The sequence below is a fragment of the Falco cherrug genome, chromosome 6 (genome assembly GCF_023634085.1).
Source record: "Falco cherrug isolate bFalChe1 chromosome 6, bFalChe1.pri, whole genome shotgun sequence".
Taxonomy (NCBI): Eukaryota; Metazoa; Chordata; class Aves; order Falconiformes; family Falconidae; genus Falco; species Falco cherrug.
Genome location: NC_073702.1, coordinates 57,962,580 through 57,983,231, shown reverse-complemented (window position 1 = coordinate 57,983,231; position 20,652 = coordinate 57,962,580). Strand labels below are relative to the sequence as shown.

The 20,652-nt window shown below is 40.5% G+C and overlaps 1 protein-coding gene across 11 annotated transcripts in view; it reads left to right on the top strand.

The window, feature by feature from the left end:
* NCOA7 (nuclear receptor coactivator 7) overlaps positions 1-20,652 on the top strand; it is a 100,507-nt gene that overhangs the window by 42,577 nt on the left and 37,278 nt on the right. For 10 of the 11 annotated variants that reach the window (XM_055713380.1, XM_055713379.1, XM_055713381.1 and 7 more), the window contains one exon: positions 4,002-4,255. The exons of the other annotated variant lie outside the window; for it this stretch is intronic. In XM_055713380.1, coding sequence (XP_055569355.1) covers positions 4,002-4,255 — 254 coding nt within the window. The remainder of the gene's footprint in view (positions 1-4,001; positions 4,256-20,652) is intronic. 11 annotated transcript variants of the gene reach the window in all.

Here is a 20,652-nt window from a genome sequence, read left to right as displayed (position 1 = left end):
ATTCTTACGGGACTTAGTGGAAAAGCCTCCATGTCACAGTAACAGGCTGAAAGCTTTTACTGGGAAACTCTGTATTTGAAGAGACTTAGAAAATGACTTACCAGCTGTTGTTCAGAAAACACTTTCAGGAGCTGTAAAAGGATGCTTCTATATAAATTCAGAATACATGTTTTGCCTGTTAGAACTAATTAGCCTGAAAAATGTTATCTGGCATCTAAATGAAATTACAGATGTGTAAGACACTTTCTTCAGAAACCAGAGTGGTTTTGAAGATAAGCTGTTTGCTGGGGGAAGGAGGAGAGAGACAAACAACTTTCCTAGTGAAACACAAAATATCCATTGACTCAGATACTGCAGAAGATGTTTGTTTTTCAGTAACACCTTATCCATTCACTGGAAAACATGCATATTGTTTTGTCTGAAAGGCTGATTTAATTGAAAAACCTGACACTGGTCAAACTGAGGGGTTTTATTTATTTATTTATTCTTTTGGGCTTCAGCTCCCTTTTGCTTTCATAACCATTAGGACAAGACTGCACTCAAATTCTTTCAAACCACTCAAATTCTTTCAAAGTAGTTGGAAAAGGAAGTAATTTGACAAATGGTGTTCTTAAATCATCAAATCATGTAGGTTGGAAAAGACCTTTGAGATTATCAAGTCCAACATCCACTTTCATGGCAGCTGTTGCCATGAAGGGTGGGGACACCTGAGAGCTGGGAGAAGGCTAGATGAGACCTTCAGCCTCCAACTACTTCAGGAGGTGGTGGGTTTGAAGTCTGAGTGGGGCTGGCAGCTTGTGTGGGTGCCCAGTCTGCCTTGTTGGGATGTGCAGGTCAGTCTGAGGGAAGGGTGAGTGGAGGCTGAAGGGAGTGCTTCATAGAGATGGAGTTTTGTTTAAGATGCAGTAAAACCTCCAGCTGTGCCCTTCCCAGCCCAGTCTCCACTGCATTGTGCCAGTGCATGTTAATAATGAATTGCCTTGTGCGTATACAGGACTTTGTATTTGCTTTACTAAGAGGGTGCACATAGCGTCAAAAAGCATAGTCAATTTAAGGCTGCTGTTACAGTTTTAAATGCTGTTGAAGGCTTGTTTTGGTTCCTTGGGATATTATACTCAAGGTTTTTCAAGAGTGAGTGAAATGGAGGGGTTTGGGTAATGTTGGCCAGGGTTTAGACACCTCTAAAAGCAGCATCTTCTGAGCAGAGATCATAATCCTAGACAGACTTGCAGTAACTCGTGAATCCTGTGATGAACATCATGGATACTAAGTCCTCATCTGGTCTCTTTCTAATGCCAAGGTTGCCGCTTTGAGAGTTGGATGGTCATTGCCTTGAAAAGGAGCAGTGGGTAGGAGCAGGCTTGACACTATCTGAAAATCTGATGCTTGCCATGAGGATGGAATAGAAATTATGGTGTGCCCAGATCCTTGATCACTCTTACCTGTAAAGTGCCTGTGGCATTACCCATTTGCAGCAGCAGCTGTGTGCAGTGTGCTGGGGATGCTGTGGGTTATGTAGTGAGCTCTTGGTGGGCTGTAGTAGTCAGAATTGGGCAAGATTAAACACTACGGGGAGAAGCATCAGTCAGGTTGCAGTGAGTCAGTTCAGACGGCTGTTTCTGCTTTCCTCTTTTCTATCACTAATGGACAGTTCTGTTCTAGCTCTTCATTCTTAAAGTTGCCTGGGGCAACTTTGAAAACTAGTTCAAATGAGTGTGTTTTAAGGAAAGTACTGGTGGAGCTGTTAGTATCATCACAAGAACTGCTGACCGCTAGATGGATTTTTTCTTTCTATTCTTTTCTTTTTGCCCTCCAAAAAAAAGGTTCTGTGTTTCCATTAACAGCTTTTTTTGTTGTTTTGAGATACTACATTTATACTACAGAGAGCTAGCTTAACAGAGTTTGTGATCAAAACAAATAGACTAGTAATCTGATGACAGAAGTCTCTGATGCAATGTAAGTAGAAGTGGGGCTGCCAGCAGGTCCTTGCCAGTTCTTGTCTACTGAAGCAATGATTTGGGTGCCCTGTGATACACACGTGTACAGGAAGGTCATGGAGTCACTAGAGTAAAGAGTCAGGGATATGTTTCCTTTACAAGTCTGGAATCAAGTAGAACCAAGGTTTTGCCATTTCAGTGTAGAGGGCTGCTTTGCAAAGGTTGCTACCAGGCTATATATAGACATTGTGTATGCAAAGTGACTGTCATGTTTTGTGGTTGCTAACAGCAGCCTTTGATCAGGACTGTGGCTTATTAGTAAAAAATAAGCTTCCTTTGCATATGCAAATTTTCCTTAGTCTAAATAAACAGTTTGTTATATAGGTGTATTCACTTATATCTTTTATAAATCCCTGTAGATTGTTATCATCTGTAGCAAGGACCTGATCTGTAAAGTTTCACAGACGCTGAATCTCTTTTTCTGTGCAGAGCATGAATTATTACTACCTGTTACAAATTGGTGGGTTTGAATGAATGGGGAACCATAACATCCTCACTGAGTTGGCTGCAGAATGTGAATCTCCTGCTCTCATATTTTGGGAGGCATTTAAGAAATATGTATACATACATGTGTGATAATCACAGGTTTTGTAAGACAATCTTTTGAAATGTTTCACTAGAAAGTGTTGGTCACGCCATCTGATAAACTGAGTCTTCTCAGAGGTTTCAAGCTGGATATTCTAAACTTGGGAACTATTTTTAATGGTTTATTAAAAAAAAGTGTGTAGCCAAAAATGTATTTTATTTTATATTTATTTATTTAGTATATTACTATACTTCTCACATGCTCTGTGTATTTATTTATTCTGTTTAGCCTGAGAAATATATTGATACCATACAAATTTAAAATGTGGAAGGAAGAATGTCTGAAATTCCTGCATTATATTAATAACAATGTATTAAGCTTTCCCTTACCTAAACTACTGCTGTGAGATCATGTAACCTTTCCCCATTTGTGGTGACTCACTGATTGTCTGTATTTTCTATGCATAATTCTTCCTGTGCACATAATAAAGTTTGTAGCATCAACGAGATAAATATACTACTCCCTCCCTTAAGTACCTTATAACTGAGAAGCTCATGTGCTAGAGGGAAGGACCATTATATAGATTAGCTTTTCATTTGGTGTGGTATGTGTCAGTGATTCTTAATAGAGGACTGTTTCAGTGACACTCACCCTCAGCCCATAAAGTCAGCCTTTGCTGTTGCTTAGCAAAATCACTGTGATCTTGTGTTAGGATTCCTGAAACATCTTTCTCACTTAAGCTGTGCTTTAAGGAGTCTTCTAAAAACAAAATACTCTTGTTGCTATAGTGATAGGTTGGAAGACTTGTTGGCAGCTCCTTACGATTTCTCTCAGAAGAGCTGTAGCAGCTGGAAAATGTTCCTGCGCAAGCAGTTTGTGGCCACGTCGGTTACAATGTGGAGCCGCTGGTGACACTTGGAGTGCCAGGTGGTGTGGGCTGTGGAAGAACAGATGTGGAGCAGCATGGGTGGCCGCTGGGAGATAACCTTGGACAAAATGGAAAGAAATAACAAGTTTATATCAAAACAAATAGCTTTATGAAGCAGGAGCAGTTGACTGTGAAATTATGTTAGCTGTTGCATTATAGTACATTATGATCTGAGGTTTTATTTTATCCTAAGCATCATCTTGAAAACATGATTCAGTGTCTTGTTTCTACATTTAGATGTATCCTGGTTTAAAACAAAACAACTTTTCAATGTTCAATGTTTCAGTGTTTCCCTGTTCCTTCTCCTCAGTAAACAACAGTAAAAACTTTATTACCTTTTTTGTTATTTTTGAGATGATAATATGATTGAAGGGTATGCTGTAGAATAATCTTAGTTACCAAGTTACTGATGCGAAGTGTGTGTACTTTACTGAGTTGTAAGAAACTCTGATATTTAATACACTTTAAAAAAATAAAGTTAGCAAGTGAGTTAACTCGCCTGTAGAGGTTGGCTACATCTTAATGTTGTGGGTTTTTTCTTTATGCATAGTTTGAAAAAGAAAAGGCAAGCCAAACAAAACTCCGAGGCTGTCTCTGCCAATTCCCCTGGATCTCCTGTTTCCAAAACTCCTTCTGAGAAAGATGATGACAGTAAAGTTATTTTGGAGCAAATCAGTTCCTCTGAAGACAACTGTAAATTTGCTGGGGAAAAGGAAACTGCTGCAGACAAAGAAAAGAAAAAGAAAAAATACAACCAACTGAAAGACATCAGACGCACAGAACTTAAAAGATACTATAGTACCGGTGAGTTATGTTAATGCTATAGTATTTTAATTATGTTTGTTTTGATAGCTTGTTAATGTATTTTTCTTATATTCCGTAGGCCTTCCTTAAAAGGATAATTGACTTTGGATAACCTTCCCATAAATGAAACAAACAAAATTATGTAGTTGTGAATATCATCTGCTTTAAACTTTAACCTTGCAGTTCTCAAAAAATATGTGTTTCTTAGTTCTAAACCTCAGTGTTGTTATGGGCAACAGTCAAGTTTATTACTGCACTTTAATTATTTTTAAGATTTGTCTTCGATGTTTCACGACATTGCGGTTCAGGGTTGTTTTAGTGGGGTTGTTTGTTTCATAAATTGATGTATACTGTTTAAGACTTCAGTCTTATTTCATACTTATTTTGTCTGTTGAAGTGTGAACAAGTAAGTAAATTAACTACATATTTTTAAACAAGATGTCAAAGGCTTGAGTGCTGGAAAGCTTGCTTACCCCTCACTCCTGTGAACTGTATCAGTATCTCAATTAATCATAAATACCTTCTTTAGATTTATTCTTGCAAGTAATTCAGAAAAAAATCAGTTCGTGCGTAACTGTGTGTGAGATGAGTCATATACACATCTGTTTGCAGTTCTGGATTGCAGCTTGTTAAATGCTCTTAAGTACTTTTAGATATGATTTACAAAATACTACTTCCAAGTTTTCTCTTGCTGTTTTGTAGGCATGAACTCTTAGATTAAGAGAATTCTGGTTCCATCTTGTAAGGAAACCTTTCTTAAAGACAAGGAAAGGAACAAAAAATTGTAGCTATCCTCAAAGCAGACTTCTTTCCTGCTCACACAGTGTGTGCATGAATGGCTGACCCTAAGGAGGAGTCCTCTTTAGGAGAAAGAAATGAATTCTCGGTAAAAATGTTATGCAATGACTGGTGCATGCAGGCTAGCCCACACCTGAAGATTGTCTGTTATGAGGCAACAGAGGCCTTACAAAAAAGAAGGTAAATCTTGGGAGTAATGTATATTGGCAAGCTCAAGAATTTACAGTGTTTTATTGATCAGTCCATAATTTTTGATAGGTTTGAATCTGATGATAGAAATAATTTTGAAACTAAAAGAAAACTTGCTTCTCTTTGTCTGAAGTTCTGATCACTCTGTTCATTAAATAAAATCTGTAGAAGTAAAACTGGAGAATTGTTAATGAATGAACCTATGAACTCTTTCTGTTTTGGTAGTATGCCAATTTAAAAAACCAGCCAAACCAAAATATAACCTTCTGTTGGATTCCTAGTAAAGTGCTTCTGCTAAAAGCTGTGATCTATTTTAGGTTTACATTAGGGAAATTTGGAGTTTTGTGAAGCAAGTGAATTTTGCTTCTCTGGTATTTCAGTAGTTTTGTGAAAAACACTGCAACAGTTGGCACTTGTGGTGGCAAGATGCAGGACAAGGGGGATGATGGCATCCCTCTCTCTCACTGAAACGCGCAGCAGGGCTGGCAAGGCAGAACATAAAGCTTTCCAGGTCATCTTTGGCTTGTGATCCAACAGTCAATACAAACTCAGGTTTTACTAGTGTTTGTTTCAGAAGTGTTCCCATGTTTCAGGTGGATTGGCATCGTTGTGGGGGTGACCTGAAATGCTACTGGCCATCATGCAGGTGTGCAAAGCTTCTGGGTTCTGCAGAAATACAGAATTTCTGTTAAATACAGTAATTTCGTGCTGCTGTTGAGCTGAATACAGACCCGACTGATAAAATCCATAGAGAGAGAAACCCTGTCGTTGTTTAAATGCCTGCTTTTGTGTCTAAAGACTTTTACCCAACTGAAGCATCAAAATTGAGAGAGGTGGAAAACAGTTGATTGTGAAACAAGTTCAAGAGCTCTACATTCCCTACGCAGCTCTCAAAATGAAGTCGTTTCAGTGGAATTGTTAGTTGCCGTAGTATGGCGTAGTATGCCATAGTTGACATAGTAAAACATAGATAGGTGTCATGCAGACTAATACTGTGTCCACTGCAGCTATAGCTGGCAGCGGTTGCCTGCTTAGCTCTTTGTTACTGCTGCTCTCTTGAAAGCTGCTGCCTTTGCTAACACCCTGAGCAGTTTCCAAGAGCTCTCCCTACAGCTGTAGCAGCCTGTAAGAACTGGATTTGTTTAAATAGTTAGCCTTTACCTGCACATGACAGAGAGCAAAACCATCTGTCTAGCTGAGCCGAGTTCTGCCAGAGGTGTGCGTGCAGCATCTCCCTGCTGGAAGATGTGTTAGCTGCACTGGCGGGAAGGCACTGCCAAATCTCTAAAGATATGTTTCCTTATGAAACTGGCTGAGAAGGATTATTCAGGCATATACTCAGTATTTAACATTATGGGCGCATATACCTTAGGGTTTTTTTCCTTGCGTGTGGTCTTTTCCTCTCTGAATTGTCCCTTTATTGATGTTTCTGAGGTGCTCTGGCTGAAATAGTCTCTGTCTTACTTATGGTTGACCATTTTTTTTAGGTGTGTTTGCACAACGGCTTGGGGGTTTTGTTTGATGGTTTTCCAGCTACCCAGCTTTGACTTAATGTCTACAACTTTAAGAAAATCTGATAAAGGAATTACTAATTCTTTTTCTAAATACTTTCTGCACTTTGCCAAAATGCTTAATTTTCCTAGATAAAAGGAAAATGTGTTAGCTGTAGAAAGTCTTGCATATTCTTGTCTGTGTTGATACAGTGATGCTTGTGTACTCTATTTTGTGGCTTAATTAAGGTCTTGTCACAAGATACTTCAAGCCTAGAAGGGTTGTTGTGTCTGTCAGTCTTAACAGAATGAAGACCCCTGTCCTCTGAATATTTTACAGGACTATAAATCCTTCTTTATTTATTGTTCTAAGAGATCAGGGAAAGGAAAGTCACATATCATTATGATTTGTTCCTTGCACACCATGTCCCTTCATTAGAAGTTTGTCAGTGTGTTTGCCTTTATAAATTTGTAAATGCTGACAGCGACATCCTTAGTCTTTCATTTTGAGTGTCATGCCTTTTAATAGATTTATGCAAGGGCTGATACTGGCAGAAGGATTTTGTTGCCTCAGTAAATGCCTCTTCTCCCATGGAAAGACTGTAACGCAGTTTCTGAAGGCTGCGGAGAACTGGAGGTGGTGGTGTTCCCAGACACGCTTTATAGAAAGGAGAGTGCTTAAAGGACTTTTCTTTCGTGCCGAAGATGGAAGCACAGCGATGGAGTGAGGCGCTCCTCGCCTGGCATCCCGGTGCCGTGTTGCGGTAATGCCTGCCGCCGGCGGGTGGCGCCGCCGAGCCGAGGTGGAGGAGTTGTCACTCGGGCATCCTCTAGAAGGGGATCCTCCAGCATCCCCCTCCCCGGCCCAGGTTGTTCTCTACAGCATATCTGCTAGCACTGTGGTGGCACGGTGCCATTTGTATTATTATTAGAAATAACCTAATGGTGTGAGGTGTTGATCATTTCTCCTGGGGCACTGCTAAATGGCTGAACAGGTGCCACTGCCAGCAGGTTTCTCCAGTGTAGCCTCATATTTCCCTTTTCTGTTAGCACTTGTATTGTTCTTCTGTGGCTCTATAATTCTGAAATAATTTGTACCATTCAGTCTCCAAATCTCACCCTATAAGACATTGCTTTGCAGACACAGCCCTTGTTTTCTTGCCTTAAAACAACAGAGGTGCCAGTACTGCTTGTTGTTCTTTCCTGAGGACCAACGGAGATAACACTACTTTCTCCTTATTTTTGCCTCATCTCTTGGCTTACATGGTAATCTGCCTCTTTTAAAGTAATCTGCTTTCAGATTTCCACAGATATGTCTGTCTGGCATCGTGCAGTGCTTGCGTAGGCACCCTGGCTGCTATACCCAGTGGCCAGGGTGCTCTCTTGGAATATGCTGCTTCTTGGAATAATCTAGTTGACCTACCTCTGCAGCTCAGCTGCTTGGTGCACACAGACTTTCTGCAAGAAGTCTGTTTTTGTTGGAAGATGTTGAATTTCTAAGCTTCGATTATTTATTTCTCTCTCCCCCATCCCCCGCTTGTTTTGCTTTATTCTCCCATGTGTTATGGGTTCTAAAACACTTCCACAAACATGAGGCAAGTTGTAGGAACTCAGCAGAGGAAATGTAAAAGCCTGGAAGCACCAGTTTATTGGCTTTAGGACGGGATGCACGTCTCTGGGATAGACCTGTTAGGTGGTTTCCTACTCTCATAGGAGTCCAGGATTCCTGTTAGGAATTGCTAAACTGGGTGAAGATCACCATTTTTGTTTTGACACTGAAACAGGAAAAAATGTGACCTGATGAAAGCTGGCAGTGTAACAATGGTATAAAATGAGGTTGAGACAACACTCTGAATTTCATCCATATATTTATTCCATCATGATATAATGTGTCCTTCTGCCAGATGTGCAGAATATTCCTGGATTCCACTGATTTTGCTTGAAAACTGTAAATGGTCAGCATATATGAGTAATTGGTCTCCATTAAAGAATGCATCATAACAAAAAGTTTGGTTTAGGTGACTTGTCCCACATCACACAGTTACTGTTATTGGCAAAATAAAATCCATTTGACTAGCCTGTTGTTCTGCTCTCTAATCATAAAGCCATCCTTTCTCATTCACTGTATGCTGTTAAATTTCTGCAGCAAGCAAGCGGGAGGTGAGACTAACAAAACCTCCTCTTATTGTAGTTCTTATTTCTGTCCAAAACCAGCAGGAAGTCCTAAATGCCATGAGAGGGAAAATGGTATGTGCCTGTTTAATGCGTATATTGTACATTGAAGAGGAGGTGACACAGTATCTCCCCAGCATCCAAGGGCAGAAATGGGATGCCTTTTTGACTTGTCCTCCCTGCCATCACTTGGACAGGGGGCAATACGGGAGTGGCATGGTATGTGTGCAGTTATCAAGCCTCTGAATGTTCTGGGTAGGTGGCCAAGAACAAATGTTAGTAAATAAAACAGAGAGGGCATAGCAATTTTCATCCCTCATAATGTGATGAGATTTGCCCCAGCTGCCACAGAACTAGCAGAGACAGCTCACATGATCAGCAATACTTTGTTTCAGAGTTGAAAGTTGCTTGCAATACAGTGAAAATAAATAGAGAATTTATATTTAATAAAAAGGTGGGGCTTTTGCTGAAACCATTCTGCATAATATTTTCTAATTGTTAGGTCATTTGCTAAATAGGCTTAATCTGAAGTGGACTTTTCGGTATATACTGAGTTGAAAATTGAAATTTCTTTCTGCTAATGAGTCCTGGTTTTGTCTTCTGTACTACCTGGTAAGGTTACTCAACAGTAGGATGCAGTTGAGGACTTAAGGTGCTAGTCATAAAAAGGTGAGTCCATTTAAAAAAACATAAGGATATCCATGTAAGTTCTCGCTGGTAACTAGTTAACTGTAATTGGCTCTGATCTCTGGGGGCTTGATTTGGTCAGCTTTATTTGTGTAGCAAGGTACACTGTATTCTAAGTTAATCTAAGTGATTTACAAACTGGGCTACTCAGTGTTGTGCTAAAATGCTTGATACACCAGTAAAGAGGAACAGGATCTGAATTTTCCCAAGTTCTGAGACCTTGCTTGTAACCTTTGTGTTTCAGGTTGGCTTCAGACAGCAAAAATGAGAGTGGGCAGAAGGTGGGGTGTAAAGGGAAATAATTTGTTTCTTGCAGAATCAAATTCTCAAAATTAAAGCAGCATAGGAAGAAGTTTATTTGGTTGTGATTGTCTGTGTAGAATAGCAAGGGGTTTGGAATAACTTAATAAGTGTAAACTGGATGTAGTGGGCAGTGGCTGGTTGAGAAGCTTCAGACAGTTGGTATATTGGTGTCAGTTGCTGAAACCCGTGTGGAAAGAATGAGGTGGATGAATGACTGAAAGGCAGCTGGTTTCAGATCGTTATTTTGGAATAAGAGCAAATGATCTGGAATCCCAGTGGTTCAGTGTTAAGGCCACCAGGTTATATTCAAGCTGGGTTGTTAATTGGTGTTCACTAGAAACTGTGTGTGTGCAGAAGGGATGCCTTGTCTGCAGGCAGGAGAATTTGATCTGTGCAGTAAGTACCAGAAATAATGCCGTTAGCACTTAACTTCGAAAAATTTGTGTGGAAATGTCTTAATGCTGCTTGAGCTCCCTGTGTGTGGAATCCTTTTTTAATTCTCATCTAGATAGTTAAGCCTCTGTTTGTTGTAAAACTAAGTGAAAGATACAAATAAACAAAACTTGGTGTTTTGTGTGTAGTCCATAGTATTGCCTATCAACACATTACAAATTGCCTCAAAACCTATATTTAAGACAGAAGACTGAGCTGTTTTTAAGTCTGGTGTTAGACTGAAGTGAAGCTGTATGGAGCTACAAAACCAGATTGTAAACTTGGCCGTTAATAGTACAATAATGTATGATTCAAGTGGGAAGCGAGGGAATTGAAATGGGAAAGGACAGAACATGAAAACTGTGTCCAGTAACATAAACATAAAGAGATTTCTTAACTGTTTTCAGAACAAAAGAGAAATTAACAGTAATTTTAGCTCATTAATGTGATGCTAGATGCTGAATGTGCATTAATTTTATAGTGTGCTTCTAGTCAGCAGGGAGGAGGAAGGGATGTGGAAGGCGAATTGATGTATTTGTGTCCTCTGATGTGATTTTCTGTACTGAAACAGCTAGAAATGAAGGTGAACGTTAGCTTAATAGATGAAATCTCTTATTTAATTGGCAGAGCTGCTTTTCATGTGGAAGTTCCAAGAGTTTATGGATGAACCTTCTTTATCACTAATGTGGCTTTTCTTCAGCAAGCTTTAAAAAGGGTTAATACAAGATTTTTATATTCCTTTAATTTTCAAATAGTCAATCAAGGCTAATTGCATTTGTAAGAATTATGTTGCAGATGTTAAGTAATAGTACCTTGTGAGGCCCTTGAATTTATATTCTAGAACATCAAGGGTTTTAAATTTGGGTGGTATCTCCCTCCAGTAGGGTAACTGAACAAGTGTATTTTGCTCTGAAGGGATCAGTTGCTTGCTGTGTGTGATTTAATGCTTTTATAGGTAGGAGGGAAAAATTGCCCATCACATTTGTACAAAGTTGTAAGAATTATATGCAGTGTAATTTACCGATGCTGAGTTATGTGAGTTGGTTGGTAATTTGAGCACAGACCAAGTACACGTTTTAAACGTAGGTTGTAGAACACAGATTTCCAGGATGAGGGGCCTGTTAAGTCTGAAAAATTAATTGGGGTACTTGATGTGCATATTTACCTGAGCATAAACTTGCAGAACATCACTTTGGAGAAAAAAAAATACTAGTACAAGTGCTTGGAAGGAAGTTTTATGCAAGGGAGTAATGGGAATTACAGTGCAACTGCTGCTGAACCGCTATGTCCAAGCCTGTTGTTGGTGATTTTAGGACGAAGAAGCGCTAAAGGGGCCATGGGAATGACTGTGCTGTTTCAGACTAGGGCCCATTTAGTGCAGCATTTGTTCTCCCACAAAGGCCACACCTGGATGTCTGGGGAAAATTAAGAATACAGTGAATTTTTAAAATTATCCACACTAATGTTCTCCGCTTCTCTGATGATTTTCAGCTGTTGGGGATCTTTTGAGCTGCTTGTAGTTTGTGCATTTAGAGAGTGTTCTTCCGTATGCTTACCTCGTCTCTCCCTGGGCCTGTGTATATTTCTACAGTATCTTTTGGTAAAGAGTGCACAGGTTTCTACCATTTCCAGGAAGAGCAGTCTTGCTCCTGCTGGCTTTGTTAGGTGGCCACTGGTTCTCGTAGAAGAAACTGAACAGTCAATCCCTACCACCATCTCCAAGCTTCCTTTGTTTTGGTTTTGGGTTTTTTTTGTTTGTTTTGGGGTGGGTTTTTTTGACTCTTCTCTATAAAATACCCCTCTCCCATAATTTCCTTTCCAGGCTGAAGAACTTCAGCATTCCTTATATGTAAGTTGTTTCATGGCTTTGCTTGTCCTTGTTAACCTCTGAACCTCTAGGACCCAGGATGCTGGGACAAGGGATGTTTTTGCTCTTAACGCAGTTTCTCTGACTAGATTTACTGTGACTTCTGTTTAGCATGGCTTGGGGAGGAAGCAAGTTTTTGGGGACTAGAGGGAGTTGAGAGAGACATCTTCAGTTATAACTGCTCTTGAGGGGGAAAAAAAAACCCCAGAGCTTTATCCTAAATTACTTGTGTAAGCAATTGAAATATAACAAGGAGTTTTGTCAGGCTGAGCAGCTAGGAGATGGAGAGAAAAAGTGGAGATTAGAAATCAGGGATACCTTTTTAACAGTGGCAGTAATTATTTAGGTAGAAAATTAAAAAGTGAAGTTTCTGTCACTGGGGAAAAAATACCAGGGTTTTATGTTTTTCTAACTTAAAGTAATATTTGAGATGGTGATTTCTTGTGATCTATTCTTCAAAGGTCAGGCTAGGGGATGACATGACTGGTGTTTGACCAGATAAAACTGATCTCACTGCTGAAAAACCAGATGCATTTCCAAGGGCTGTCTGTTTTCCCAGGGCCTGAATTTTCAGGAGGAGTGAGCACTTAACATTCTTAATTATATTTAAATGCAGATGCATGTAACATCTCTAAAAAGTGGCCCCCGGAGGAAGGGAGGAAAGCTGTGGAGCAGTTGGTCAGGTAGCACGTGGCACACAGAAGGGGAAAGGGAAACCTGTTGGGAGAATTAACGAAGAGAGTTGCCGTATTTCTGCCAGGGGTAATGAAGGGAAATATGTCTGTGTGGTTAGCAAGTCCTTCACTTCCAGGATCCACTGGCTCGTCATGTTTGGTGTAGTCTGAACTTTCACAGGTTGTGCCAGCAGCCTGTCGGGTCTTGTGCTTGCTGAGCACGGGTGCCCTGCTCAGAGTGCCTGCAGGTGATATGCAGCTCTTCAGAGGTGATTTTGGTAATGTGCCTTGTCTTGAGGGAGAGGGTTTAACTGTCTTTATAGGTTTTTATCTTTGATATTCCCTGGGAGGACTGTCAACCAGGCAGACTGGATCCATTGCCCATTCCCCCTCCCCAGGTTTCTAGGACCTGTGCCCTGGGTGCCTGTGGAGCAGTGCTCTGCAGCACCCAGGTGTATCTGTGCTGTAGTCTATTCTTCTGGGCCCCTGCCCAGTGACTGCCTCTAGCTCTCTGGGAGTTTCTACCCACAGGGAAGGGGCAGAATATTTCCATTGTAGTTTCAGACATGAGGTTTACATTTCTAAGGTTTTTATCTCTTTAAGGCAGGAATATTCATAAGCCAAGTACATAAGGAGCACAAGATAATGTGTTTGAAATCATAATATTGCAGATCTTTTGGTCTCCAAGCAGAGGTGTGAGGGAGTCGTTCTCAGAGAATCTGCATGACTCAAGCCTGCTATCCTCAAGGCAGGCTTTTAATTTCTCTTCTTCCCATATTGTGCTTGAAAGATACTGTTGGAAGTTAACCTAAACACTCTGAAAAGCAGAATTCCTTTCATGTGCATTTAAACAATAATACAAAATTAAGCCAGATCTTTTTTTATTTTGTAACACTTTAGCTCCCACCTTTCCACACTGATGTTTCCTCGTGTCTCATCAGTCTGTTGTGACGTTTGTGTTGAGACTCATCAGGCCGTGCTTGGGATCACTAGCGTGTATAAACTGTTGCTCTTTTCCATAGCTTCTGAGATCTGTGTGATGAGGTGCTGGCAGTCAGCAACACATCAGATGCTGATGTCATCTCCCTACATGAAATTAGGGTACGTGTCTTTGTGAATCCGTCTATATTTTTAACTTAGGATCTCGTAATCACCAACCGATAGACAAGGCACGTGATTGGAAGAGATGTTGTCCTGGTCAACTTATATGGCACAGCTTTCCCAGGCAAGCTGCTGTGTGTTCAGGCAGCGAAATGAATGAAGGAAAACAGCATGTGTAGTGTTAACGGTTTTCTAAAATGTGTGTGTCTTCTTTTGTGATCCCTAAGTATTCCTTCCCTCAGCCCTGCTGTGTTGCCAGAATGATTTTCCTCACTCTGGTATTGTCTTTGAGTCCTTGATGTAGTGGATAGTCAGAAATTCTATGGTGGTACTTTTGAGATAGGTGCATTTAGGTACTGGCACTTACCTGACCAGGATTCACAGATTATACTATCAGACCACAGGAAGACCAGCAGGCAGCTTCTTGTCCACCCATCTCCAAGCTGTTCCTGAGCCTACTTTACACCCAAAAAAATCACTGAACCTTCTTTTTCTGCTTCCCCTCATCTCTTGAAATAGTCACCAACCCTTTTTACCTCCACCTTTGTATAAGAAACCTGGAACTACCTCTGTCACCATATCCCTCCTAGAGTGCACTTTCTTAAACAGTTTAAACCAATCTAAGGTGTCCACACTGCTGCTAAAAGAGGATGTATTGCTGCCTGTTCTTCTCCTGAGGGGTGATCCTGGGTGGTCCCAGTCCTGGCCTTCAGCCATCACTAGCCCAGAGAATCAGGAGCTGCATTCCCTAGGCTGGCATCTAGAAACCTTAGCTAGTGCAGGGCTGGTGACAGGAACCTGTGGAGGAAGACGTCCCTTTTGGCAACAGCTTCGTTGTAGGTTGGTTTAAGCTGCCCGCAGAGCTGTGCCCAAATCCACTGCTGCTCCAGAGAGATTAATGTTGAGTCTGTTTTCAGGGGGAGCTGTACAAGCCCTGTGCATTAAGCCTTTGTCACTGTCAAGGTAAGTTCCTTGAAGAAATTAGATGTGAGAAAGGGTTGATTTTTTTAAGGATTACTTAGTCTGTAAAGTGTATCTGCTGTGTTTTTTGCTTTTAAAAAAAAAAAACACCAAAAAACCAAACCAAGAAAAAACTCCAAACAACCCCCAAAACCCCAAACAATGTGCAGTTTATATGTTGGGGATTTTTAGTTTTCCTAGTGGAAGTCTTTGCTTTTTCTCTTTCCCACCATTTTGTTTATTAATTTAACCTGAATGAACTCCATCCAGTAGAGGCCTGAGAAAGGCCGCATGAAGGCTTTCCTTCCTGTACCTGGATTATCTTCAGTAACTGAAAACAGGATATACAATTTGCATAAGAATTGAGTTCCTGACCACACAGATACCAAGTGTCTGAACAGCTCATCCGGGCAAGCTGACAGAAAATAAGAACAACCTTATCTATCTGATCTAAGGATGCATGTGGCTTTCTTGCAGTTCCCAGTAACACAGCATATTTCTGTAGTGCATTAAAAGATTCACATACTTCAGCTGTGCTGTACAGTTTGATCCAGTTTATGAGTTGATAGCACAAATACCAGCATGGGCTGTAATCTGCAGGTGACCAACTTAGCCAGAAAAGCTCTTTTACATGTAGTGAAGAATAAGAGAAAATTTTGTCCAAGGCAGCACTTACCAGATACTTTGTTATTGTCTTTATCAAATGGAAAATGTAGAGGTTTTTTCCCCCCTCATGTTAAAGAAAATCAGGGAAAGTAGTTTGTTCTTTTTTTCATGTAATTAATCTTGTTACTTTTTGGGGTGTAGACTTTTCTTTAAAGTTCATGGTCACTGTTGCAATGTCGTAAGGCAGCTAAGACCTCCCCCCCCCCCACTGGCTGATAAGTCTGGCAAAACACAAAATTCATTTTGTCCTGCAACTCCACCTGGCTTTATCAGAGCACCCAAGAGGGCCTGACTTTCTACACAAATACACAAGAGCAGGATATTTTAGAGATAGACTGTCAAACAGGGAGCTTGGGGTAGATTGAGTGGTCTTGAACTAGAAAATGGAAGAAGTGACAATAGACAGTATGAACAGCTTCTAATCTTGAGTTTGTGCATTTCTTTTGTAAGACTAAAGCCAAACTCTGCAGAGAGAGTTGCTGGATGCTGAGTCTGTGGATTGTCTTAACGCAAGTTGCTATTTCTGTGAAAGGTTGGCTTAACATTGTGTATTTGTGTAGTGCTAATCATGGTAATGGGGAGCTAGACCACATTGTTGCCAGACAGCCTGGAGGATATAATAATGCAGTTTTGGAGTTCTTGTTGTGTACATATCCAGTGTACCCAGCAAGCTAGTAGCAGCACATGCTGAAGTTTCTATTGCTGCATCTTTGCTTTGTAAGTCACACCTCTGAGGTTAAAGATAGCATGTGTACCTGCATGGTGTGTAGTTATTTCCTTGATAGCTGTGGACCTCATGGATAGTAGCTATTTAATCTGCCCTTAGGTAGTAGACATCCACTGCTTGCTTGCAGGCTGTCTTTTGTGTGGCTGATAAATATGGTTCATAAACTTTTGCTGTGAAGGAGGTTAAAGCACTTAGCTGAAGATGTGGTATTTGGCTGCTGATAACAGTTAATCCAAGGTGGAGCTGATGTGAAGTAGAACTTTGCTCTGTCTTGTAGACAGAACAATGTGCTCCCGTGTCCTTGTCACATAGGCCATTGGAGGCTGGTAAAGTAGCAGTGAGGGGAGACTGCTATTACTGGTAAATGAAAAGTAGGTCAGGAAGAGTACATGGTTTTGACGGCACCATGAATTAGTTATGCAGGGCGCATGGGAACAGGCTCCTGTCTCAGAAATGATGATCACTTCCTGTTGTTACAGGCATGTCAGTATTTCACTGTGACTATCCAGGCCAGAATCAATATATGGTTACAAGTACTTCCACAGTAAGCATAGTTTGATAATGTATGCAAAATGCAGGGCAGCACTTGCAAATATTTTCCCATCTGAAATTTTCTGTGGATTTCCTTTTGAATGCCACACTTAAAGCTTTGTGTAACAAGATCTCTTTTTGTTTCACCACTGCTTTGTCTATGTGCAGGAGTGTGCAGAAGGACACCTGGTTGTGGAATGGAAGGCTAAAATTATCACACATGTCTTAGTTCCCACTGATGCCATCTGGATATGAAAGACAATCTTCAGAAAAACAGTTGTGATAACATATATCAGACACAGGACTGATAATGAAGAGAGAAAACAATTAATTGCCTTTTCCTAAAGGGAAGGATAGGGTTAGGACCTGAATCTACCACCCAGCTGCTTCAGCTGTGATGGGGCTGGTTTTTTTCAGACACCCCTACCCTTCCTCATTCCCATTTTTCCTCATTCTCTCCCCACCCCATCCCTTCCTTCCCTTCCTCATCCTCAGTGCTGACACCGAGCTTGGTTAAATGCTGTCTTGCCCTGAGAGGATTGGGCTGGGATGACATTTAATAGATTTGTGTAGGATGAGCAGAAACTAAAGCTAGGAAATTAGTTTGCTGTTTTAAAGAATAACCCAAAAAATTAAGCTCCCCAGAAGTGAGAAACTGAAAACTTGGTTTTATGCAGTAACATGGATAGATCCAAATTGTACACTGTGGCATTCTGAAATAGTGTTGCTGAGCTTAAAACTTCGTGTATGAGTGTGATTCATGGTGAACAGCACTCTGTAAAATGTATGAAAAGGTAAATGGAGCAAGATTAACTCTACTGTTAGGACATATAACTTGCAATTCCATAATGCTTATATTACTGGTTTATTCATGGTACTAGAGGGGCTGCTTGTACCTTGGGTGTTTTTCTTTTGCTATAAGTAACAGTCGTATAATTCTTTAGAGATAACAATTGTTGTATAATTCCTTATAGACACTAAACTGGTCAAGCTCCATTTTAAAACTGATGAGGGCTTCCTTCCCTCTTATATCTACTATTCCTTCTTACTGCTTTCTTGTCAACCAACTTATTTGTTGCTAAAACTTACTGATTTTATGTCATCTTAATCTTTCTGGTTTTCCCCCTTGTTCTTTAAGAGTAATAAGTAGGTTTCATATGTCTGAAATGGTTTTCTTCTTAAATTTCTTCCTTAAAGTGGCCCAGGCTAGATTTAGGCTATGCCCACATGTCTGGTGACTATAGTTTTCTTAGGCAATAGTTTCAAAGTACAGCTGAGTGCTATGAAGGTGTTCTACAATGTGAATTAACACCTTGGTGCCACTCAGTGGGGAGGTCTCGTGCTTCCTCCCCTTCCTCAGAACTACATTTTTTTTTTAATCACTCTGAACTGGCACTGGCATTTATCTGACCACAAGGTAAGATGAGTCAATTCACAAGATGAGCAAAGAAAAAAATTACTATTTTAATCAAATGAGTACTCTTTCTGTGGGATCAGATGAGAGCCAGAGTCCAAGGTAGAAAGAGATGCAAGGAGAGAACAGCTCCTCTTCTCATAGGAGCTATTGATTTGGCTTGTGAAATCATACCCTTGTGTCTGCCTTGAAGAAGAATCAGGTGTCACTTTCACTGCTCAAATAAGGTGAGATTGAAAGAACTCTGAGCACAAAAGCCGTATATTTCTTTGTGGTCTAACTTTATGAATCTTCTGAAACTTCAGTCCTGGATATCTTTGTATAATTGTACTGCATTGCACACAAACTCTTTTTTTCTGCCTTAAGCAAGGTACACTTAAAAGTAAGCTACCAAACTGATTTTCTAGGCCACTGCACCTTTACTGAAGCCAGTTCAGTAGCTGTGTGGTTTTTCTTCCTATTGCATCCTCTAAACTTGAATTAAATGATTCTTAACACATGATTCTTTCATTTTCTTTTAAGTATTTGCATATGGGGGAGTTTTGTTCATCCTGTAAGCACTTTCCTCTACATAAGCAGTATTGACTCTGCTTTTGAGCTCAAGGTGTTGGATGGTTACTTTTATGCTCTAAATACCCTCTAATTTAAGAGCTGTTCACATTTTTTTCCCTGTTCTCCAAAGTATTCTCCTTTTGTGTAAGGAAAATTACTTTACCCACTTTAGGGTTTTAATTCCTGTACCGCTTTTATCTCTGCCTTTCATTTGTATAGCTGCCTTGAACAAATATAAATTTGGGAATGATAGATCTCCTATAAATTTAAACATACTAACTTGATTTATAATATGAAGTAGGACTACCTCTGCAGTGAAGTTCTTTGCCCAGCTGCCATCATACAGTTTTGTTCAAGTCGGAGGTCTTGTACAGCTTGTGCTGAACTGCAGGCATCTGAGCAGTCCCTTTTGGTCTTGACGCTACTTTGTACCTGTGTTTTGACAAACACTTCATAGTATTACAGTATGGCAGCGTGAACTGTCAATTCCAATAAATTAAGGAATAAAACTTAAAATGCGATCTTTGAGGAGTGCAGTTACTTCAGGGCCCTAAATAGCTCTTGGAAAACCTGACCCCGGCACTTATGCAAATCTACCCAAAATGAAGCAGCGATTGGTTCTTACTTGGCAAAGCCAAGTATGGTTTAATAACACAATTAACAACTGTTAGTTTTTTGCTCAGTGTCGTTATGTATTTCACCCTTGTGTAAGGACATGTTCAGTTGTGTCTGCAAGAACTTTGCTTCCAGAAGCATTCCAGTTGCATGATGGAGACTTGGTTTAAAACTTCAAAATGCGACTAGCAGAAATGAGATTGTTCTGTCTTGTTTTTCTTTCACATCTTGAAACATGAACCACTGTATCCTTTGTAGAGATGCTTGGGATAATTATACTTCTGTACATTACATTTCCTAGGGAGATATGTTATTTCTTGAAATCTAACCAGCTCTTTTAAAACAGTCTCAGTGTGTTACAGTTCTGCCTCAATCCCAAAAGGGAATGTGATCTTTGTTTTGATCCACAGACAGCTGAAGGTGTTTGCTCATGCACCCAGTCTATCTTAGAGAGGCTTAGGACACAAAACATTTGCAGCGTGTAGGACATTTTCCCCAGCACAAAAGAAAAGTGTGTGTAACCAGTTTACTCAAGGGTAAAGACAGATACTCATGATCATTGCAGCTGAGAGCTATTCTCCGATCCAGCTGATATGTATCTTAACTTGTTTCAAATTATTTAGCAGCAAAGCCTGATGCTTGTCAGACGTGAAAAGCATGTTCAGGGTCCCAAAGGCTTCTCTGACTTTTCCACCTGTATTCATTGCTCTATCAGAAACCTGTTAGCTTGTTTTGCTTCTTTTTGGCTACAAGGACCCCTCACCCCCTATCTTCATGTTTTCTCCTTTCTTCTTCCCCGTGACTCCAAATATTCACATTGCAAATAGGCTGTTTTGCACCTGGAATAAGGTGGGAGAGAACTCCCTGGGAGTCACTTCCCTTTTCCCAGGGTAAGTTTCACGGGAGCTGGAGGCAGAGGCTGTCCTGCCCATCAGCTTCCCCTGTTAGCAGAAGACTGGTTGTGCAGTCTCCATCAACAAAGCATATATGCATCTAGAATGGCTTTCTCTACAGGCTTGCTGCGCTTTGGCAATCACCATGACCTGTTTCTGAAGTACTGGTCTCTACCCACAGAAGTGTCTGTTGTCTCTCTGATACAAGGTTATCGGTTGATCTGAATCCTTCCTGTGTCTTCAGACAGCACATAGAGTGAAAGCCAGGAGCCCTCCACCTCTGCCTTTACTGGATATCCTCAGCACATCCTCCCTCCCTGCTCACA